Source organism: Dasypus novemcinctus, chromosome 6 (assembly GCF_030445035.2).
Source record: "Dasypus novemcinctus isolate mDasNov1 chromosome 6, mDasNov1.1.hap2, whole genome shotgun sequence".
Lineage (NCBI taxonomy): Eukaryota > Metazoa > Chordata > Mammalia > Cingulata > Dasypodidae > Dasypus > Dasypus novemcinctus.
The window spans coordinates 34,197,634-34,220,647 of NC_080678.1; the positions used below are offsets into that span (position 1 = coordinate 34,197,634).

The following is a 23,014-nucleotide window of genomic DNA, read 5'->3' on the forward strand; positions in this document are numbered from 1 at the left end:
TGGGGAGCGGGGGAGCCTTGGACTCCTTGGCGGATGCCCAGACCGAGGAGCCTGGTGCAGTGTTAGGGCCCACAGACAGGTGAGCTCCTGGGCAGGTGGCTCCCCTCAGATCCCAGAACCATCCTGACACAGCAGTAGGTCACTTCACATCGCCAAGCCCAGAGAATCGCTCTTTGCCCAGCGCTGGGAGCCATTAGGGTCTGGCCGTGCTGACGTGGGTTGTCAGCCCACTGGCCCTCTCCACACCGTGTCCACCTGCTATGGGGGTCGAGGCTGTGGCTCCTTAAGGCTGTCTCCAATCTGCCAACTCTTCCCTCGTGTGTTTTGTGTTCCATAGGCCTCACAGGACCCCAAGGACCTCAGGGTAAGTTACTGGATCTCTCCCACCTCCAAAAACCATCTGCCAAGCCTCCCACCTCCTCCTGGGACTGCTGCTTCAGCAAAGGCTTTTCCTCCAGCCACCTTAGAGGTTCCACTTTGCCCTCTACCCCCTTAACAAACGTGGGTTCAGGGCCTTTTACTGTAAGTCTTGAGAAGCCCTTTAGGAAGAAAACAAATATGCACAGAAAAATCTAGAAACGCATGCTGGTAGAAAGGAGGTTGGATCATCTGCTGATTCTGTCTGCCTGTGCCCTGTTCCCTTCTGGTACAGGAACCCCAAGGTGGGACCCCTGTTCCCTTCTGGTACAGGAACCCCAAGGTGGGACTCATAGCCCCTGAGAGGGAGCAGAGCCTCTCTGCCAGTCAGGAGTTCCATTAGCCCCCCAGAGGCCCATGGGCCTCACGGGCATGGCAAGGAGTGGGTGCCCACTCTTGTTCAGAAGGGCCCAGTTTCTCTGGGACAGCCTCAGTGTTGAAGTCTATCTGATAGATGGATCGGTGTGCACCCACTTATATTTGGGAAATTGTTTATCACACCCTGTTCCAACTCCTGAAGGAATTTAGGCAAAGATTTTAAATGAAATCAAGCAGTGGGGCACCCAAAAGTTGGACACACTGTGGCATCCTTCAAGTGCTCTCTGGCAGTATTGCAAATTCTACAGCCTGGCCAGGCTCCAAGACTTGACCTAGAGTGGACAAAGGCACCAGACGCAGGAGCTCAGCCTCTGCTCCTGGGGAGGATGTGGGGACGGTGGCTGTTTTGCAGGCTATAGGGGACTCATAGTCTGGAGGGAGTGGCACCCCCCAAAGCTGAGCCTGTGGGCCTCCGCCTTCCTCAAGCACAGCTGTTGCCCCATTTCCCAGACAGGGAGAAGGGATCAGAGCAAGAGGCACCCCAGTAGGTCTGTCTGGGCTAAGGCACAAGGCAACACCTGGGAGGGTCCTGGGGTGTCAGTGGCTCCTGCTGCAGGCAGCTGGAGAGGTTGGCGACAATCATCCTGACTGATGTGTTTTAATCACACTAGGACTTCCTGGTACCCCGGGCCGACCAGGGCTGAAAGGTAATGACTTGCCAAATGAGCTGTTCTGTCTTTCCACTAAGCACTGTGGGCGGGGCGGGGTGGGCCAGGGGAAGCGGCTCTCCGGGCAGAGCCTGGATCGACAGTGTCCTCTAGTGGCTCGCACGGAAGGCTGAGCACGGGGAGCCCAGAGATTGTTCAGCGCGACTTAGCCTTGAATCCTCAGGCCCCATCGGCCCCATACTGCCCACCCCACAAACAAAACGTTCGTCGTTATACCCGGATGTCTCTAGACAGTTGTTGCAGGAGCAGCTGGAAGAGACGTTGCCCTTCCCGACGGCTTTCATTGCCAGTTTTCTTCCAAAGTGCCTCTATTAGTGCTTTATCCCCCTAGCTCAGGCTTGGTCCCCTCCTAACTCGAATGTTCCCTTGGCATAGGAAACACCTTTGGGCTTATCAGTCCCATATCCACTCACCCCTGAGTGACTGGGTACACAGAGCCTTCCTGAGAGGCAGCTTTAAGACAGGCAGAGACGGGGCATAAGATGCTCCTAAGAGGACACAAGTGCAAGTGCTGAACGGGGAAGTAATCCCCAGTGGGTCGGCAGGGCTCGCAGTGGACAGCGCTCAGGGGCACCTTTCTCCTTTGTCCTTCGTTTTGACACCACATCCCTGAACCCTGGCTTCTGTGGAGAAGCACTCTGCCCTTGACGGTCACTGTCACCCTTGGCGAGACCCTAGGAATAAAACAACTGCTTTCCAGAAACTCCTTTCCAATGACTGGTTGGGCCAAGGAGTTCTTTCAGGACAAATAATAATGTAATTCCAAGATAGTGACAACTGGACAATATAAACAAGAGGGGACATTTAACCTAATGTTGAATTGCGTTCCAATGAAACCAACTCAAGTACTTTCTCCTCTCTTGGCCTTGACCCCCAAGAGATTGAGAGAGATGACCCCTGCACTCCCTCGGAAGGGGAAATCAATGTCATCCTTTCATTGTGTGAGTGGCATAATTGCTCACAGACCCTGGGAAATGAAGAAAGACACCCTCTAAAGGATCCCCAGTCGAGAGACTTTTCCATCCTCTACTCCACTCACTTGGTTTCCTTAAGCAAGTGCTTAAGAGATGTTTCCTTGAAAAGGCATCCAGTGGTCAATAAGTTTGGCAAAGTGTGAGTCTGAAATCCTCTTTTTAAAAATATGTATTTCCATGCACTTTTGCCTTTTCAAGATTCTGAGACAAAAGGCAGAAGAGAGTACCTTCGGTAAACTCAGAATTCCCAAATTTACCAACCACAGAACCTTCGTAATCCACACAGCCCCTCCCAGCAGCCCTGCTCGGCTCCTGGGCTAAGCGCTCCGTCCTCTGACCTGCCCAAGACAGTGCGGGGTGGAAGCCTAAGCTGCCCGAGGATGGAGTGAGTGACACCCCAGCCAGCCTTTCCCCGCCTCAAAGGGAGAGACAGACGCCCCCACATTCTAGAGAAGTCCCTTCCCTGAGTCCCAGCTTCTCCCAAGAGCTAAGGTGGGCCAGGAAGCTGGACGCGCCACCTCAGCGTCTCCAGCTGAGAGAGGGGTGCTGAATGTGCCTGCACGCCCCCTCAGTTGGGAAAATGCTTTTAGCCTGAAGCCTGGAGGCCCGGAAGCGGGTCTCGAGTGCATTCAGAAGCCTTGGAAATGACTGATGGAGCGGCCAGTTGAGCCTCCCCACCCCACTCCCCACCTTCTCTTCCCCTCCCAGGTGAACCCGGCGCTGCAGGCAGGATCGTGACCTCAGGTAGGCGACCCGGGTCTCCCTCCCCCGTGCTTTGGGCAGCGGCGGCACCTGGGAGCTCCCGCCTGAGGGCCCGGGCTGTGGGCACAAAACAGTGGGCAGTTCACCTTCCCTGGCCACCAGCCGAGAGGCCACCAAGTGGCTCAGCCCTCCACGTGACTTCTGTTTTCAGAGGGTTCGTCGACTGTCACCATCCCAGGCCCCCCGGGACCTCCTGGAGCAATGGGACCTCCAGGACCACCAGGTACCCCAGGTCAGTCCACGTTTCCTGGCTTTGCCCCAAATCACAGCAGCCGGTGGCTGCATCTGACTCTCGTGGCGTTTGCTCAGCTCCTGAGCCCAGGGCGGGAACCCAGGGAAGGCGGCGAAGAGGCGCAGGGAAAGCCAACCCCCTTGCGTTCTCCGGACAGCAACGTGGGTCAGTGACCGGCCAGGCAGCGCCACCCCCCCCCCCACCCCCGGCTCCCCAGAAGCCTCGGAGGTCCCCGCTACTCTGCGCTTTTAGGGCAATGACCTGGCCTAAGGTCACGTGGCTGATAAACAGCAAAGTCAGGGCATTGCCTAAGGTCACGTGGCTGATAAACAGCAAAGTCAGGGTTCGTGCTGGGACTAATTGGAACACCTGGTCCTCGAGCCCTTTGTCTCCTTGAGAAAAACAATTCGATAATATGTATCAGTGGCAGCAAAAATGCTAAGAGTCTATTCCAAAATTGTTCAATAACAATGGGGTGGTTAAGAAAATATGAAGACCTTTGAAGAAAGGTCTTAGGAGATAGTAGTAGTATTTGAAAGCAGGATTTGTTGTGTGATTGCAATTATATTTGTACAAGATACCAAAAAAAAACCAAAAACGCTGGAAGGAAATAAAGCAAAATGCTTACCAGCTGAAGAATTACGGGGGATTTTTTTCTTTCTTTTTCCAAAATGCCTTATAATTTGTTGTAAGTATTTTTCATTTAGACATTTTTTATGGGAAAATGAGGTTTGTGACTTAACATCACAACCAAGGAATGGCCCTCGGTCCCGCCTTCCCTCCTGGGAGGCGCTAGCGGAGGGTACTGCGGGGGGCTCAGAAGGCGCCAGCCACGGAGGACAGCAGGGCGAGGGCAGTCCTGCCTGCCCCAGGGGCCCCATCTCTGTCCGGGGAGGGCCACGGGGTTGGTCTCAAATGCTTGCTGCTCTCCAAGGAGCCCGTTGACCTGCGGGCCACGGCTCCGCTCCCTACCGGGAAGTGGGCGTGGACCCAGGCGCCCGCCCTGCCTGCAGGTCTTCCTAGAACTGCGCCTCTGGAGACCTTATTTAGGCTTTTCTTCCCCAACCCTATTTCCAGGCCCTGCCGGCCCGGCTGGCCTCCCGGGACAGCAAGGTATGTCACGCCCTGGGAAAAGCCACACTGTGGGAGCATCGGGAGGACTCGTCCCGAGAGGGCTAGGCCCTGTTCCTAGAGGAAAGGAGATGCCCGTTGGGGAGAGCGGGAAAGGGCGACAGGGCTCATCACCCAAGGCCTCGCAAGACCTCGGGCCGCAAGGGGGGCTCCTCCTCTCACCTCCTGCCTTGTTTCTGACAAAGTCGCGATCCTCAGCAGAGGTTGCTGCAGCCAAACCCAGAAGGGGAGGTGGAGGCCTGAGGCACCCTGGCCAGGTTCCGGCCTGGCTGTCTTCACAGGCCTCAGGCCTCTAGTGACTAGTCCGTGATAATCGAGCCACTTCCTGGCATTTTATGCAAATACCAAAGCACAGTGGGGCTGGGGAAAGGCTGGTGCAGCTACTGGGGTGGCTTCGGCTGCAGGCGCAGCTGTCCCCAGCCCCCGCCGCCAGGCCCCACCCTGCACCTGGGCCACTCCAGAAGGAAAGCACAAATGGAAAGCAGCCATCCTGTCTCCCCACAGGCCCACGAGGGGAGCGAGGCCTTGCCGGCGAGTCGTTCATAAGCAGCAGCAGCTCCATATCTGAGGTCCTCTCTGCCCGTGAGTGCCACCGCCGTCTCCAGGGTGGGGGGCGCTGGGAGCGGGAGTGGGAGAGGCAGTGGCCCACTCAGGGGCCCCGGTGGCAGCTGCACCAGTGAGTCAGCTGCAAAGGTCCCGACGGTGTGAGGACAGCCAGCTCCTCTGGGAAGCAGTGAAAGCTGGGGGGAAGAGCAGGGGTTTTGTCTGGTGAGAGAGGGTGAGTTGCGGAAGGAGCAGCTGTCAGAGAGGTGTCGGGGTTCAGGAGGACTGGGCCGTGGGAGGGGGCTCTGAAGCGAGCTGGCAGTGCGAGCACCACCTCCTCCACTCCAAGAGAGCCGGAAGAGTCCTTGGGTTCTCAGCCCTGCCCTGCCTGGGACTCGTCTTCACAGTCCTTTAAAGAGCCCAGGCAGAGGTGCTGCTGGGCCGTGCACCTGGACCCCTGGAGAGCTGACAGTGCTGACAATAGCCACCCCCGTCTGGGCACCCACTGTGGGCCAGACACTGCACTACGGGCTTACTACGTTCATCAGCACCCGACACCCCTAGGATGTAGGTCTTATTGCTTCTGGATTATGGAGGAGGAAGCCAAAGCTGAAAGAGGTCAAGCACGTGCCCAAAGACACCAGCTAGAAGAGGCACGGTTGGGATTTCAACTCAGGCTCTCTGACACCAAAGACTGAGTTTTTGCCTCTCACTCCATAAACCCAGAGGGTTTGACCACAGCCCCACTGGTCTCAGAGCCAGGGGCACCCCTAGCGAATGGGCTCCAGAGGGTCCTGTGCTCAGGACCCAGGGTCTGGTGTCCAGGGAGTGGGAGCCCGGGACTGATGGCCCTGGTGAGGGCACGGGGCATGGCGGGCAACGCCTCGTGACGGCTTTCTCTCCTTTTTGTTTTCTTCTTTCTACAGAAGGTCTTGATTTACGAGGCCCCCCAGGTCCACCGGGGCTACCTGGGCCACCAGGTGAGTGTCTCAGGGATCTTTGGAAGGTGGGGAGTCTTTGAGGACCAGGGAACTGGAGGTACTTTTTGAGGAAGCCAATTCCTGATCTCAGAGGCAGGATCAGCTCCTGGAGTTGGCTCCTTTTCCTTCTCTTCCGCAGGGCCTGCAGTTCCAGGCCCTCCAGGACCCCGAGGCCCAGCAGGTGAGAGCCGAGCTCCCTGGTGGGAGGTGGGAGGTGGGAGGTGGGCAACGACGGGGCCCAGCACCTTCAGGGCCAGTTCTCAGGGAAGAGCTGCCCTGCCACTTCTCCCGGTGAAGCTTCCCGTTCCCCTTCTTGGCCCTAACAAGTCTTGGTTTTTCTCTTGATTAGGGGAAGGCTTGCCAGGCCCGCCAGGCCCGCCCGGGTCTTTCCTGAGCAACTCAGGTAAAGTCGAGCCACACCTGCCCATCCCCTCAGCCCTGGCCCGAGCGTGTGCGGAGTTCGCGGCTTGCGGTCTTCCTCTCCTGCCCCCTTACCAAGCTCCCTCCTCTGACTTTCCCCGGGTGTGTTTACATAAACTCCCTGCTACCTGCTGCCTGTGCAAAGAGGAAAGGAAGGCAGCCAGCTACCCGGGAAACCTGGACCGAGGGAGGGAGCCTTGGAAACAGGGGAAATGTGCCTCCTGTCTTCAGGGAGTCCAAGTCTGGTAAAATAGGCAGGACACGTGCCCGGGAAGTGAGATAAATGCTGACAGTACAACATAGAAACACATGCTAATAGCTTTAGAGCAAACAGATATTAGCCAGAACTTGTCCTCACTAGAACTTCTCCACCCACCCGTCCATGATCTGTCTGTCCATCCATCCATCCACCTTTCATTTACCTACTTATCAGATCTACCTATCTATAGCTATCTAATCTATCATCTATCCATCTTTGCATTCTTTTAATTTTTTTATCCAACCTCGAAACTAACTTAACATCCGTCTAGCTATTCAACCATTCCATAATACATACATCCATCCACCCATCCATCCATTTGGCAGGTATTTATTGAGCATCTGGTCTGCCAGGCACTGTGCCAGGTGATGCTCTCTGATATATGTCCCTGAGTCCTCACTCAAACTTTCTTTCCTCTGCAGAAACGTTCTTCTCTGGGCCCCCAGGCCCACCTGGCCCTCCAGGCCCCAAGGGAGACCAAGGTGAGAAGAGTATCTCGGGGAGCTCGGGAGCCTGTATGTGTCCGCTGCTTACCCAGCTGGTGGCCCAAAGAGTTTCGATGAGGCTCAGTGGGCTGGGCTATTTCTTCATCTTCCTTCTTTACCCATTAGGAGCGCAGCAGCTGAGGCGTGGGGGGAAGAAAGAGGGGAAGGTGGCCCAGTGCCTGGGGAATGGGGTCAGGGTGAAGGTGGCCTAAGAGAATTCCCACCTCCACACTGGCCTGGTGGAAGGAGAGGCTCCAGCACTGGAGCCCCATCCTCTCACCCAGGGTTCCCCTGAAGCCACAACCCCTGACTGGTCCATGCCTCACAGCTCTCTGCCTCCCTCCCACAGGGCCCCCAGGTCCCCGAGGACACCAAGGTACAGTAGAGCTGGCGTGGGACAAAACCTGGGGCGCGATGGGGCAGAGTGGCGAAAGCCAACCTTCCAAGACCCTTGAGCTTCTTGGAAATGCGTTTGGTCCAAAATAACCAGAATAGACCAGAGTGCGTGTGTCTGTGAATGGCTTTGTGCATGTGTGCAAGGCAGGTGTGTGCGTATCCCCAGCGCGTGTGCAGCAAGCCCAGGTACTGCCCAAGATCTGGGGGTGCCTTGGAGAGGTGGTGTCCGGGACTGGGGAACAGGTAGAGGGAGGAAAGCGCGGCTGACTGTCCCACGCTCTGTGTTCCTCAGGCGAGCAAGGCCTCCCCGGGTTCTCAACCTCAGGTAAGGGCTGGCCCGACCCCCCCGCTGGCTCTGCCCAGAGCTGCCTCCTGCCCTGGCTGACCGCACCCCTGTCTTGTTGGCTTCCAGATTCCAGTTCCCTCGGACTCAACCTGCAGGGACCACCCGGCCCACGTGGTCCTCAGGGACCCAAGGGTGACAAAGGTCAGTGAAGGAGCAGCTGAGAAGGTGGCGTGGAGTGGGAACAAGGCTGGCTCCCCCAGGCCTGAGCAGAGGGCTGGCGAGCAGGTGGTAACCACTTCCTGGTGCTGGAAGCTTGGAAGAAAGAAGACACTGAAGGAAAGAGAGTCTGGAGGGAGGAAGGGATGAGGACATGGAGATAACTTCTCTGCCCTGAGGGAGCTTATGGTGTCAGTGGTGAAAACGAGGCAAAGAGACATGGGACAATTGTTGAGCCACCAGCAAATAAGTGAGGTTGGGCTTACCAGGGAAGGCTTCCTGGAGGAGGTGATGCACATAACAGGGCTTCTCATTTTGGTTCCAGGTGATCCCGGTGTCCCAGGGTCTCCTGGCATCTCTGGTGGTCCCTCTGTAGGTGAGAACCTGAGGTGACCAAATTTCCTCTTGCCTTCTTCTAGCGAGGCAGGTCATTCCAACAGGAAATCCTTTCATTCTCTCATTCCATGGTTCCATCTTGATTAGGTACCTCCTCCCCAGGTTCGGCTCTATGAGCTGCCTTTAGGGAGGTGACAGGTTAGTGGGAGTGGGAGGGAGGGACCCATGTGTATAAAAAGATAATGCCGGTGATGAGTGATGGAGAACCCTGGGTGCTATGGGTGTTAGGAGAAGAGGGCGGCTGTATGGGGTGGTGAGCAAGGTGGAGGACGGGGGCTTAGCCTGGGAGAGCTCCCGCCTCTGTGCCCCTCCTGAACAGCGGCTGTGCGGGCACTCCTTTCCTCTCTTCTCGGGGGCCCTTCCCTTTGCCACTGTCTTATTCCTGCCACTCAAGAAAGACCCTCCCTTTTCAGATGGTGGAAGCAGTGCCTGGGCCCCTCTTTGGCACAGAAACCAACTCAGAACCCTTTCTCTTTCCTACAGGGGGCTCATCGAGTACCACATACATACCAGGCCCACCAGGCCCGCCTGGGCCCCCTGGGCCTCCAGGCTCTGGCAGCAGCTCGGGCCGGGAGATTCAGCAGTACATCTCTGAGTACATGCAGAGTGAGTGCCAGACAGTGGGCCAGTGCGCGAGTGTGCAAGTGTGTGTTGAGTGTGTGCACTGGGGAGGGGCAGGTCTCCCAGCCCTGGAGACAGCACTGCAGGTCAGTGAGCTCCCACAAGCGCAGAGTCACATGCATGACAGCCGCCATCTCGTACCTACCCACACACCCCCTCGTCCTCACCACGCAGAGGCTTGCACCCCTCCCCTGCGCACTTGCACACCCATACGTCAATAACCACCCGTGGATTTCCTCAAATGTGGGCACCAGACGTTTGTTGGGAGTCTCGTGGCTCTCAGGTACCACTTGATCCAGCACAGCTCCTGCAGGGGCAACAAGGACAAGTCTGGCCCCCTGTTGGCCTTGCCTTGGGTCTATGGTGGAGCAGGGCAGGCATTTCATCACATCCAGGTCACCTCTGTGGGGAGACGCCCTTTTGGGGACAGGCCTGACCTTTTTTTTTCCTTTGGTGGCAGGTGACAGTATTAGGTCTTATCTCTCTGGAATTCAGGGTCCCCCTGGCCCACCGGGTCCCCCAGGGCCTGTCACCACCATCACAGGCGAGACTTTTGACTACTCCCAGCTGTCGAGACACGTCGTGGGCTACTTACAGTGTAAGCCTCTCCCCACACCCCTGTGCTCGGAAGCCTTCCGGCAAAGGCTCTGCTGCTGTTCCTGGGGCCTCACCTCTTCATCTGCTGTACACTGTCTCCTCTCCTGAATGCGGTTTTCAATTTTGAATTCATATAATCAGGGCACCGGGTTATATCTTCATAAAAGGACTTGTTCAGACTGAAAACGGGACCATGTTTCATGAGCCTTCGTGCGTTTGATTAGTGTGCTTCTAATTATACGCACTTCTCATCTGTTCGTGAAAGCAGATCCGCTGGGTTGGCAGTGCCTGTGGGAGTTAAGCTTAATGTATTCTTACAAGCAAACTGCGTTTCCTACCAAAAAAACAAACTTGTGCCCTTTTGATGCTTTCATAATGATCTCCGTGGACCCCGTTCATTCACTCCCCCCAAGGAGAAACCACTATTTGATCAGATCTTTCCATTTCTGGAATAATGAAGTGTTACTTCAGTACCAGAGAAGCAGGTAACTAACCTGAGGTTTTCCTTCCTGACAGCTTCGGGGTATAGCATCGGCTCATCCTCTACCTCCATCTCTTCTGAAGACATCCTGGCTGTGCTACAGCGTGAGTCACCTGGGGTGGGCCGGGGGTGGGGCCATTTTTGCCATCTCCTGGCCTCACCTGTCAGGCACACCTTGTCCTGGTCAGAGCCTCATGAGGGCTGCCAAGGGTAGGCAGCCCTTCGGGTCAAGGAGCCATTCACCCGATCTGCTCGCCAGGTTGTGGACTGCCTGGGCAGTACCTACCTCCCTCCATGCTAGGCAATCTGGCAGGTGCCCCTGCAGGTACCTGGAAGCTAGCTGATTTTCTCCTGACCTATTTGGACCTCAGTGCCCAGAATTTGCCAATGCGCTGGGGCAGTCAGGCTGTGGCTGGGCAACGGGGTGGCTGGAGGGAGCCCATGCTAAACACGTCCTCTCCTTTCCAGGGGATGATGTACGTCAGTACCTACGTCAGTACCTGATGGGCCCTCGGGGTCCCCCAGGGCCACCAGGAGCCAGTGGAGATGGATCCCTCCAGACTTTGGACTATGCAGCACTGAGCAGTCGCATTCTCAGCTACATGTCAAGTGAGTGTCTGCTCTTCTGGCCTTCCCCCTCCAGGCAGGACGGTCAGGAAGGGTCTATGATAGGGACTTAGGTTCTGTACTTCCCTGAAATGGCCACTGTGACCCTCATCTCCCCGGCTGCCCAAATCCTGCAGGATAGGTAGCGTCAGAACTATTCAAATATATGATCCCAGAGCAGGGGAAGGGGCATGGGGAGGGAAGTTCAGGAGCATGGGAAGACAAAAAGTGTCTTGGGCACTGTCCTACGTGCAGTGTTTGTACACAGCCTATACACACACTCACACATGCAGCAGGATTTGGGCCGTGTGTGACCTGTACTCTTCTTAGAACCTGAAGGCCCTTCTCCCTTTGGTGTCATTACACGGGATACTTCTCTGCATTGTTCTTTTCTGCCTCTCTCTTCCTGCTACCCCTTTGCCTTTCTCAGACCCCATTTCTGTCCACAGCACCCGTGTCTGACCTCTCTGACAGTGTGTTTCCATCTGTCTTTCCCTGCCTGATCTGAATTCATCTCAACTTGGGATTTTGTCCCCCAGGTTCTGGAATCAGCATTGGACTTCCTGGCCCCCCAGGTCCCCCTGGTTTGCCAGGAACTTCCTATGAGGAGCTACTCTCCTTGCTCCAAGGTAAGGCTGAGCACGGGGTATTTGTCCAAGTGGTGTGGGATGGAAGGCAGAGTCCTGGGCTCAGGCCGTGACTTTGTTCTTGGTGTCCTAGGGTCTGAATTTAGGGGCATCGTTGGACCCCCAGGTCCCCCTGGGCCACCAGGGATCCCAGGGAATGCATGGTCCAGCCTCAGTGTGGAAGAACTGTCCTCTTACTTGAATAGTAAGGCGTGGGGAGTGGGGGCGGGGGGTGGGGGGGGGAGACAAGGGGAGGAAGCGAGAGAGGGATGGGCGGGACAGGCTTTGGCAAGGGCAGCATGTAAAGTAAAATGAAGTACCCAAACCCAAGTCTTCCTGGAGGATGCACTGGGCAGGACCCTTGGGGCCCTGAAGAGGGATGCACAGTTCCTGCTTTGGGGATGCGTTCAGCCTTGGCAGGGGGAGAAATGCGGAAGGATTGTGCTCCCAAGTGCAGCTGTAAGGGAATACACAAGCCGGGAAGTGATTAGAGGCTAAACTGGGCTCCAGCTCTCAAGGGCTGACAGGGTCAGGAAAAGGAGATATGAGTAGGCTGAACAAAGCTAAGAACCGGAAGTGGGAAGGCCACTGGGGAGCAGGGACACAGGCCTGGCCGGGTCATCCTGGGTCCTGTTGTTCAGCCCCCTCCTTTGAAGAGGGGCCTGCACTGGGCGCTGAGCCCAGGCTCAGCAGGATGGTCCCTGACCTTTCACTCTCTTCCCTTGCACTCAGCTGCTGGCTTCTCAACCATCCCAGGCCCTCCAGGCCCTCCAGGCCCCCCAGGCCCTCGAGGACCTCCTGGTGTCTCAGGAGCTCTGGCCACCTATGCAGCTGAAAACAGTGACAGCTTCCGGAGTGAACTGATTAGCTACCTCACAAGTAGGTGCCTGGCATCAATGTCCCTCCTGCTCCCTCCCCGTAGGTGCCCTGGCATCAATGTCCCTCCTGCTCCCTCCCCAGACCTTGTTTTTCCCTCAAGTAGCACGCTTGAAGGAATCTGAGAGGCCGGATGCATGAGAGCCTCCAGGAGAAGCAGCCGGGCTGCTTCTCCTGCACCCGTGCAAGTATCCCAAAGTTCATGTGCTGTTGCCCAGGAGCTGTCAGACCCTGAAAGAGACCCCTTAACTCTCCTTTCTCTCCACCAAGACCTGAGCTTCCAGTAACGCAGCTTCCTCCCCCACAGGTCCTGACGTTCGCAGCTTCATCATCGGCCCACCAGGCCCTCCTGGGCCCCAGGGACCACCCGGAGATAGCCGTCTCACATCAGAGGAAGTTTCCTACAGCCGGGGCAGCAGCTCCTCCTCACATAGTTCATCAGTCAGACGGGGCACTTCCTACAGCTCTTCAGTGGGCGTAGGAGGGGCCAGCGGTGGCTCCCTGGGCGAAAGTTATGGGGCAGCAGCAGGTGAAGGTGGCCCATATGGTAGCGATGGTGGATCATTCAGGGCTGGCTTTGCTGGAGGTCTGGATTACAACGAGCTGGCTGTTCGGGTGTCGGAGAGCTTGCAGCGTAAGTAGGGAGGCATTAAGCTTTAGAGCCAGGCTGTGAGCATGTGAGCTCGTGAGTGGGGTTCCAGAGATCTGCACTCCTGCTTTCTGAGTGCAAAGGCTGGGAAGGGACTGAAGACAAGAGGCCTCTACCTAATTCTTCTCGTGTCATCTCAAGGGGCCTCAGTACTGGAAGCTAAGCTGCGGGGGACAGGGCACATTGGGGTGCTGACACTACATTCTGGGTCTCAGTAGAGTCATTATGACCATGATGGTTTTCTGGTGGGGCTAAGGGAAGGCTGTCAGCTGAGAAGTCATTCTTAGCCTGATGTCTTGATAGTTGTTCAGAGAAAGGCCCCTGGTGAATGCCTGTGCCAGTCCCTGAGGGAATGTAAAGCAAGTGGGCAGGGATATTTCCTTGCTGTGGCTTTGGGAACGAGATGATCTGAGGGTTCTGTACTCCCACTGTGAGGAAGGTACTGAGCAATTCCTGAAGACCGCCCAATCCTTCCTTCCTGTGCCCACACTCTGGTATTTTACAGGTCAGGGCTTGCTGCAAGGGATGGCCTACACTGTCCAGGGCCCACCAGGCCGGCCTGGTCCCCAAGGGCCTCCTGGCATCAGCAAGGTCTTCTCTGCCTATAGCAACGTGACTGCAGACCTCATGGACTTCTTCCGAAGTAAGAAGTTTGGCCAATATTTTCCCCAAATGTGACCTACTACCTTAGTCTCCCATGGGGCCTGCTTCATAGAAATGAGTTTCTTGAAAAAATCTCCAGTTTTTAACACTTGAGATGTTTGAAAATCTGATAAATTCTGAACTTTCTTCTTGCAAGTCGAAACTCTACCACTAACTATGTGTATTATTTTGAACAAATAACCATACCTCCCCAGCTTTAGACAATCTTTAGTCTAAATCCGGTTTCATTTTTCCCCTGCAGCTTATGGAGCCATTCCAGGGCCCCCTGGGCAGAAGGGAGAAGTGGGCACCCCAGGACCCAGAGGTAAGTGGTGGCAGGGAAATAGCCACCAGTATCCTAAGTAACAAGTTCTTGCTGAAAAGCAGCTCCTTTGCCAGTGCTATTCTGGGTATCTGTGCCGTTCCTGCAGGTTCTTCAATTGCCTCACTTGTGCATTAGTCACACCCTCTATCTGTCCTTCTAGGTGAGAGGGGCCCTGCAGGACTGCCAGGTCAGCCTGGGCCACCGGGCCCTCGGGGGCACAAGGGAGAAAAAGGCGACAAAGGTAAGCCTTGGCTGCCACAGTTTCTGGAAGGCTGGGAGGCTGGGTGCTCCAAAGAGAAACAAGTGATACTTTAGAGAGCCAGCCTGAAAAATTAAGGCAATGGCAATTACTAAAGGCAGACACTGCCAGGAATATAATTTATATAATCAAATTAACAGCTAGAGGAATAAGGAAGGAGGGGACCAGTGCAGGGAAGAAATGAAATAGGGTTAACAATTTAAAGAACAAAAGATTTAATCTTTCAAAGCCATCTGCAGTCACAGTTGCCATAACTGCCCAAGCTAAAGTACCCATTGGCCACAAGATTTTTTTTTTAACTACTTTCTACTCATCTTCTAACTTTCAGGTGACCAAGTCTATGCTGGGAGGAGGAAAAGAAGTATTGCTGTCAAGCCATGAGCTACCCTTGGCAGAAGAGCCTCCTGGATCAGTTCTTGCAGTGGCTTCCGGTGCTTACATCATATTCTCTCCAGAGAGTGAGAGCTGCAGTCTGTCAGCTTCCTACTGAGACAACATAGCCAAATAGTCAACTAGCCACACTTGTTTTAGTCTGGAACAGATACATAGAAATAATTCAGTCAAATAGATACAATTTGAGACAGCTTAATTGGGTATACTTTAAGAGTAGTTGCAGTGTTTTACAATGAAACTTCCTTTTCTGCTGAGTTCCCTGGCTGCTTTAACACTTAAGTTCAAATCCCAACCTAGAAAAGCCAGTTGCATCAAGTTGGCTCAAGAGTCTTTGCCTAAAAATGAGCCCAGAAAATGGAAGTGGAGAATGGGTGGGGTGGGCAGTGGGGCAGGGGGTTGGCTTCCCAGAGGAGACACTTAATGAGGCTGTGTTCTGGCTAGTGCAAGGTGGTGCTACCAGCTCCTTCCTCCCCTGTTCAGTCTGCATTTTCTAGTCACAGAAAGAGAGTTGGCTAAGAAGCAACTTTTGCAACAGAGTTAAGAAATAAACTTCCCCTGTTGATGACGGGTTTCTAATAATTGTTTCTCACTGCATATATTCCCACTTGCTTAAAAAATTTGATTGATTATAGCTATTATCTTTATCCATAGGTCAATACTAGAGTTTATAGATATGTTATACTGAACTAGAGAACAGCTATAAAGAGAAGGGCCATGAACAAGCTGGAAAGAAAGGCAAGGAGGGAAAATAAAATACCTGATGCTGGGACAGATGGCTTCGGTTCCAGATGTGACCCTCTGTCTACACTTAGGAAATGGCATGGGGGACGGGGGAGAGTTGGTTTTTAAGCACTTTCAATGTCTGAACACATTTGTACATGGTCTTTAAGATAAAAAGTCATTTCAATTGTAAAGTTTCCAATTAAAGGTGTTTTTTTTCCCCCTCTCTTTTTTAATATCATGTTTTAGTATGACCCATATAACCAAAGGAAAAAAAAATTCTGGGTTAATTGGGGCCCAACTCTGACACTATTTATTAAAAACACAAGAAAACAAATAGTTGTATTCCGGGACACAAGTTTCTGGCATTTTGTTTAATCACTGAGCTGTTTAAAAGCATACCCTTAGCCATTACAAAGCATATGGAGGTTTTCCCTAAGCATAAGTTACTTGAAATAAACATATACACAACAAATGAACAACATTAATTGCAATTAACATAGTGATTTATCCTGAAGCAAAGAAATGGACTCTATGGCAAGTAATATATGAAAGAGTAAAACTCCTCTATCAAGGAGAAAAGCCCCCTAGAAATGTGTAGCAATATCAGACACTCAAATTCAAAAAATTGATCAACTTGTGAATTTGTTACAAGCTCTGACTCTGAATTGCTGTATTTTAAAATGGGGTTGTTTTAAATGTGCTTCCGCAACTCTACTCTTGTAAAAGACTGAATTGTTCACTTTCCATATGGTCTCTCTCATATATCTCACATATCCTGAAAAAACACAAACCATTTAATAATACCATATTAAACCATTACTAGGAGCAACAATCAACCACTCACAAACCAAACACTGCATGGTCTGTTTGTCTCCTTTATTATTTCCTGATAGCTACCTAGCTACAATTAATATGGGATTTTTAATTAAAAAATGAGTTCATAATGCCTTTAGAATTCCATAAAATTTAAATTTTATGAAACTCAATGAATTTTTTTTACTGTTTAATGGAAAACTAATTCTTGAATACAATGAATGTGACTGTACCTTTTTCAATAACTTTTCAAATATAATTCATCAGTTTCACCCAAAGGCTGAATCCATTTACTTTTGTAATAGTAGCTTCAGGGGTTGAAGTATTATATCTTCTTTAATAATGATTTTTATTTTGATCAATCAGACTCACAAGCTTTTCCTCTAGTCTGGATTTACCTTACTTAGATAGCCAACAATCTTCACAGGGCTTTTTGCCCAGGTGCAATAGGGTAAAACTGCAGAGCTGCTATTTTCTCTGGACAGAACCCAGGACAAGGATAGGCAGACATGTCCTCGGTTGGATGGGAATGGATCTGAGCCTCTTTGTTCCCTAAAGAAAAGGTCAAGAATTAGCTCAAGAGTGTGCAATGCTCCTAGATTAGAAAATGACATGCTCTGCCCAGCCCACTTCCAACAGAGCTGGACATTTGTCAAGTGATGCTGCCTAGTGTCTATGGAATCTCACAAGAACATATCAATGATGGAGAGGTTATTTTAGAAGAAATGAGGTCATATGGCTTGTAGAGGGCTTGGTGAGAAAAATAATTGATCCCAAGGGGAAAAAAAGAAGTATTAATAAAAATGTGTACATATATGTATTGATGGAAACATTTTAACCACCTCCCAAAGAAGGGGTTTACATGCTGAAAGATACCGCTGCTCCAAGTCAGCAGTAGAAATTACACTTGACTGTGTGTGTATATGTGTATGTGTTTTGTTGTTGACTGCAGAAGGCTAAGAACACGTTAAGTCTGGGATGGACAGAAGATGTGGTGGACTGCAAGTTAAAAAAAATATAACTAGAATCAAAAGAAGCTACAAAGTGTTCTCATGCGGGAAAATCGAGTTGCAAAGATTCTCAAAAAAAAAAAGACTGGTCTGCAAAATAGATTAAGAAATAACTTTATTTTTTGTTTGTCAATCCCATGATTGAAAAGACACGTTTGCTCCCAAATAGACAAGAGGCATGTTCTGAAACAAATTTCTTTCTGAAAATTTAGCTTGCGAAGTTATTATACTGCAAATCTGCATAGGATCACGATATACTGCAGCCAACACTTAAAACCTGTGTAACACTATCTCCCAATGCGGTAGCAGAAATTTGTAAGCTATATCAAAACCATGTCAGCCACAGAATAGCAACAGAGGCATTAACTATTCTGCCTTCAACTTAAAAAAAAAAAACATTTAAAATATCATCCCATTACCTATAAAAGATCACTTCCCAGAAAAGAACTGATTTCATCAAAAGACTGTCAGAACTGGAACTAATTCTCTTCCACTCAGTTCTAGGTTTTTCTTTAATCAACAATATCTCTAGCTAATAATTTGACAGAATTTGGCTTCTCAGAAAAGTCTTTGTCATTTAAGGACAGTGTGGAATGGGAAAAAGTGTGTCATTACAAGGGAACTGGAAAAGTAAAAAAAGACAAGTCACTTCTGAAACTCGCTGATGCTCAAGAAATCAGAGACCCTCCATTAAAGTGAGTCTCATTTGCCTGAGAGCTTTGTGCTGGAGGAAACACTACTTAGAGGTAGCTCTGGTTCTGGTTTATATTTAATTATAATTTGCTTTATCCTGTCACAGGAAGGTTCTAATATTTTTAGCAAAGTGTAAGCACTGTAAGTTTCCTCCTTACCCACCCTATAGCTTCCCCATAGAAAAGGGCAAGAAAAAGCTTAATTGTGACTCTACATGAGAATAGCAGCTAATTCAGCAATTCACACTCAACTATGGATTGAAAGGACTAGAAAAGGCAAGTTGGTGCAACAAGCTCTATGAGCTAGACCTGCTTCAGTATGGAGTTCTGTTGTACTCCTAGCACTCAGGGAGAAGAGGGAAGGCTGAGCAATTTGAGTGCACATATGGAGAGTTTCTTTTATGCATTTCACAGCATAAAAACAAGCAAATCAGGAATGGATTTGAATGCACTCTTCGATTTCAAAAAAGTCTCTGCCCCTCCCCAACTCCCACCTCCATTTCATGCAAGGAAGCCAGATCACTACGTGAATAAAGGACCCAAGAAGAGGCAGGCAGGTATGGTACAAACACCGTATTCTATAACAAAACACTTTTTGGAAAAGATTTATATAACATTATTAAAATGAATGTTTCAACTCTGCATATGTATCATTTTATAGTCTCCCATGCACATGGTCATACTCGAAAGAAAACTCACATGAACACAGGATCCAGAGGGCAGTTTTAAAGGAGAAGCAAGATTTGCTAATAAACTTACCCAGTGTCAACCATTCTACTCTGAGCCTCTCTCCTTTATCAAAAATCTGAATGTCAAGTTGAAAGGAATAGAAAGAATAAAAAATTCAGACTAAATTATGTGCCACAAACTATTCAGCACTGAAGAGAGCACTTAAATGATAATGAAAAAATGGCTACTTCCTGAAATGTTCATTTTTAAAAAGCCAACAAATTGAAATTTTCAAAAGAGAAAGAGGAATAAGAAACTTCCTCCCTTTTCCCTATTCTAATAAATCATTAAATAAACTGGGCAACATTATATCATTATTTTATCTTAACAATATAAACAATTTCCATTATCCTGAATATTACTTCATAAAGATATATATTTTAAAAGGCTTTCAAAACATTTTCAACCCAGCATTTGAGAATAATGCATTAAAAGTTTTGTGTATAGTAACACATTCATGTGTTAAGTATATGAATTTACAACCATACATAATATATATATGTATATATCTATTAAAAAAAAAATTGGCCAGAAATTAAGGCTAGCTACAAAGTTGTCCAAGTAAATTATACCTATCAAAAACCATTAAAAATTAAGATCACACATGCATTTTCAATCATCTAAGCCACTGACAAAATAAACTTCAGCATCCAAAATTTAAAAATTAACCATAAGGAAGTGCTACAGTCATTTACATTTTAATATGAATCAGTATTCCCACAAAGTTACCTTTAAATTTTTTCAAAAGCTTCAAATGTAATATAAGTAAAAAACTGAAACTTTTTCAATTTGGTACCTAGCACTCCTAAAAGAAAATAGGTTGCAAATGACAGGCAGCAAGCATCATTTACAAATGTACTGCCTAACACAAAGTACAGTTTATAATACTGTTTGACCAGACACATGGTTGAAATTCTAAGTCTCAAGGAGGACTAAGAATGAATATATATATATCACTAACAATTAGACATATCAGCAACCACATGATTATGGTTTCAGACTTTTCCCCAAATTAAATAATTTAAACTTGGAACAAAATAAAACAAAAATATAAGTGACCTCATTTCAAGACAATAAAGCCATTTCTAATATTTGTCTAAATATTTAAATTCCTTAAAAAATGCCTCTTTTAAGATTAATTTCAGAAAATACATTTATAAATATAACTCAGAGTTTGTAGACCTTTGATAAAGTTTTAAACACACAGAATTTGCTAAGATAGGGAGAAGTCATTTTACCAGCTCATATATTATTTGAGGAAATAAACTAGGACTGTTAAATCTACATTATTTTTAATTTGTTGAGTTTTACACATTTCCTGTTTAGATATCTAAAAGGTACTTTTTTTTTCTTTCTTTCAAAATTATGTACAACATATATTTTGGATGAAAATTTCTATCAAATGGTAATAGGAGCATTATTTTAAAAACAGTAATGTTTAATGCTAAGGATGTTTTGTCCCTGTTGAATCAGGAAAGAAAATCCAATTCCAGACTTGATTGAAATTTTGCGTTTTAGGTACTATATTAGTAACACTAGCACCCTCAATTATTAGCTTATGCCTAAACAGTTAATAATTTTAGACAAATTATTGAAGTAATATTTCTCTTTTAAAAGTCTGCTCCTATGTTAAAGATAAAATATATTTATGGACTGAATTAATAGCATATTTTATACAACCTCATAGCTTTTTCAAGAGACCTGATTCACAAAAAGAAAATCATTCCACCTTTCTACAGTGGAGTTCCAACTATAGAATTCTTTTAGGCATCACTGAGAAGTTAGGCCAGGTAAAAGATATTTACTAATACTTAGTGATGTAACAGTTTTGTTCTTTATTTAATAACTTTAAACATTATTTCTCTAACAGTTTCTCAGGTAACAGTGTCTAAAGAACAAAGTGTTTTTGATTATATACAAAATCACCTTAGGGAATTACTATAAGATGCTCCTATGCCAACATGGCCTAGCATCTGTCTTATTTCCTTTTCCCTTCATCTTTGCTTAAAACAAACAAAAAACACCTAGAGGTGAGGCAGGTGATTGTCTTCATGAGCTATCTGAAACAGACGGCAGAAGATGAAGAAAATTAAATGACATATTTAAAAAGCCAAACCCAACCACAGAATAGTTCCTGTTGTTATGATCCAGTGGAATGCAAGCTAGGGATAGGGTAGAATTTGGAAATCCGGCTTTGTGTTGAAGGGTTAAGGCATTCAGACTCCCCCGTCATTTTAAAGAACACTTCCTGTTCCTGCAGTTTTCTGGCAAACTCCTCTTCTAGTGTCTTGAAAAGGAAGGGAGAAACAAAGTTGTCATATGCTGGTATTTGACAGTGAAGAAAAAATTGCTTGCCCCAATTTTTTTTTATATGCCTAAAGAAGACAGGACTGCTCAATAGTTAAGATTATAGGCTTTGCACAGCCCTACACCAAGTCTCAACTTAGCCTTATGAATGGATAACTTGGGCCATTTACTTAACTTCTCTGCATTACAAAATAATTTAGTTCCTTTGCTATAAAACAGGGATAATACTACCTACCTCACTTTTATATGTGAAAATTAAATGTGAAAATGATGTGCTTAACATATACCGGGCACTCAAAGAGTGGCAACTATTATTAACTGTTATGTATTCTCCCACATGACACTTACCATTTTCTACCTTTTATTTTTGTTAATGATGTGCATGTTTCTTCTACCACAGTAGACTATAAGCTAGACTGAAAGACCTAAACCAGAACAATGGCTTCAGTAGGGAGATGAAGCTAGAAAAGTTGACTGTGGTCAAAGTGTAGCACCATAAAGGATTCAAAGTCAAAATGAAGCCTTTGAATTTTATTCTGATGGAACTGAAGATTTATCAGTATCACTATGATATTATCAGAGATGTTCTTGAGAATAAATACTCCACTGGTGGCATACAAGTAAAATGAAAGGGGAGTGAACTAGAGACCAAAAGCCCCACTAGGACATTAGTGAATAATTTAAGCTAGTATGATTTTCCCATTGCTATCAATGGGAAAGAGAATGAGAAATACTGAGAGAGAGAGCCAAAACTATATGGCACCTGCTTGAATGCGGCGTATGGTGGAAATAAAAATAATTCAGGTTCCTAGCTAGATGTTAGGAATGTGGGGAAGGACATCTGATGGTGGATAGAACTGGAGGAAGGGGGAAAAGGTGAGATGGAGATGAAAGAAAAAGGAGGTTGAATTTGGGTTTTCTTTCCTTAGTCAACATTCAACGACTATGTATTCATCATTTATAATGCGCCAGAAACTATTCTAGTAGCTGGGTATATATCAGTGAACAAAGAGATAGTGTCCCTGCTTTCAGGGAGCTTACATTCTCATGGAAGAAGACAAACAACAAACAAATATGTCTGATGCTGATGAATGTTGTGAGGAAAAATTAAGGTGAAAGGATAGAGTGAGGTGGGCATGGAGGTTATTTTATATATAGTGATCAAAAAAGGGAATATTTGATGAGATATTTGAAAAGAAGCTTGAATGAAAGAGGAATGGAACATCTAGATGGAAAATGTAAGCTTAGAGTTCAGACTCATAAAACAATAAACGGGGGAGCAGACGTAGCTCAAGTGGTTGAGCACCTGGCTTCTTATGGATGAGGTCCTGGATTTGATCCCCAGCACCTCCTAAAAACAAAACAAAACAAAAACATATATACACACAAAAACAAATAAACAACAATAGCAATAGCAACCATTCATTGAACCCTATGGCTCAAGTACTTGGGAAAAGTACAATACATATCACTTCTTTCAGCTCAACAACTCCAATTAGGTAGGAGAATCATCTTCATTTTACAAATGAAGAAAACTGGGCTTAGAATGTCAAGTGACAAAATTAATCAGTATATGGCAGAAGAATCTTTCTTGAGTGTTTACTCTATACAACTACTACTAAACAAGTTTTGAAATGGTCCTTAAATATTCAAGAGCCAAAATCAAGACTAGCTACAAGATCACCAAGGTAAAGAACACTGAGAAAGTCAGAGCTAAGGACATAAAGTTGGAAAATGTCTCATTTCAGGTGACTGAAAGGCAAAGAGAAGATGATGAAGAGGAGAGAAAAAAGTTATGTCACAAAAGCCAGGGGAGAAGAGAATTTTAAGAAACATTATTTTTTAACAACAGTTAAAGGTCTTAGGATTTCACTTGTGATCACATCTACAAGTTCAGTCACGGAGTTTGAAGTGGCTGCTAGACTTCAAGGAGTTAAGAGAAACTGAAGAAAGAAAACTTTTCATTGTTTACCCTTTTGTACCTTTTGAATTTTGAATCACATGAATATACTACCTATTCAAAAACATTTTTAGTAAATAAAATGTAAATTTAAAAAGCCACACTATAACCAATTTAATCCTTTCACTTGCTCTAAAAACCTTTGGCACATAGTGGGGCTTA

At 48.1% G+C, this 23,014-nt stretch overlaps 2 protein-coding genes and 1 long non-coding RNA gene across 4 annotated transcripts in view; 1 reads left to right on the forward strand and 2 right to left on the reverse strand.

The window, feature by feature from the left end:
• COL17A1 (collagen type XVII alpha 1 chain) overlaps nucleotides 1-15,564 on the forward strand; it is a 50,137-nt gene extending 34,573 nt beyond the window's left edge. The window contains exons 32-57 of the mRNA XM_058298495.2: nucleotides 338-364; nucleotides 1,407-1,442; nucleotides 3,146-3,181; nucleotides 3,351-3,431; nucleotides 4,509-4,544; nucleotides 5,067-5,144; nucleotides 6,032-6,085; nucleotides 6,225-6,266; nucleotides 6,435-6,488; nucleotides 7,187-7,246; nucleotides 7,599-7,625; nucleotides 7,938-7,970; nucleotides 8,058-8,132; nucleotides 8,473-8,523; nucleotides 9,027-9,149; nucleotides 9,625-9,762; nucleotides 10,278-10,346; nucleotides 10,711-10,851; nucleotides 11,388-11,477; nucleotides 11,569-11,679; nucleotides 12,207-12,353; nucleotides 12,658-12,984; nucleotides 13,505-13,642; nucleotides 13,904-13,966; nucleotides 14,127-14,207; nucleotides 14,554-15,564. Coding sequence (XP_058154478.1) covers nucleotides 338-364; nucleotides 1,407-1,442; nucleotides 3,146-3,181; nucleotides 3,351-3,431; nucleotides 4,509-4,544; nucleotides 5,067-5,144; nucleotides 6,032-6,085; nucleotides 6,225-6,266; nucleotides 6,435-6,488; nucleotides 7,187-7,246; nucleotides 7,599-7,625; nucleotides 7,938-7,970; nucleotides 8,058-8,132; nucleotides 8,473-8,523; nucleotides 9,027-9,149; nucleotides 9,625-9,762; nucleotides 10,278-10,346; nucleotides 10,711-10,851; nucleotides 11,388-11,477; nucleotides 11,569-11,679; nucleotides 12,207-12,353; nucleotides 12,658-12,984; nucleotides 13,505-13,642; nucleotides 13,904-13,966; nucleotides 14,127-14,207; nucleotides 14,554-14,606 — 2,171 coding nt within the window. The 3' untranslated portion in view covers nucleotides 14,607-15,564. The remainder of the gene's footprint in view (nucleotides 1-337; nucleotides 365-1,406; nucleotides 1,443-3,145; nucleotides 3,182-3,350; nucleotides 3,432-4,508; nucleotides 4,545-5,066; nucleotides 5,145-6,031; nucleotides 6,086-6,224; nucleotides 6,267-6,434; nucleotides 6,489-7,186; nucleotides 7,247-7,598; nucleotides 7,626-7,937; nucleotides 7,971-8,057; nucleotides 8,133-8,472; nucleotides 8,524-9,026; nucleotides 9,150-9,624; nucleotides 9,763-10,277; nucleotides 10,347-10,710; nucleotides 10,852-11,387; nucleotides 11,478-11,568; nucleotides 11,680-12,206; nucleotides 12,354-12,657; nucleotides 12,985-13,504; nucleotides 13,643-13,903; nucleotides 13,967-14,126; nucleotides 14,208-14,553) is intronic.
• On the reverse strand, nucleotides 5,138-10,284 carry LOC131278688 (uncharacterized). The gene is made up of 3 exons (XR_009186091.2): nucleotides 9,836-10,284; nucleotides 8,414-8,664; nucleotides 5,138-5,302 (listed from the first exon to the last, which is right to left on the reverse strand). It is a non-coding gene; the product is annotated as an uncharacterized lncRNA (long non-coding RNA).
• Nucleotides 15,565-17,262: 1,698 nt separating the features above from the next.
• Nucleotides 17,263-23,014, reverse strand: part of SLK (STE20 like kinase) — a 60,772-nt gene continuing 55,020 nt past the window's right edge. For both annotated transcript variants that reach the window (XM_058298497.2, XM_058298496.2), the window contains one exon: nucleotides 17,263-20,872. In XM_058298497.2, coding sequence (XP_058154480.1) covers nucleotides 20,726-20,872 — 147 coding nt within the window. In that variant the 3' untranslated portion in view covers nucleotides 17,263-20,725. The remainder of the gene's footprint in view (nucleotides 20,873-23,014) is intronic.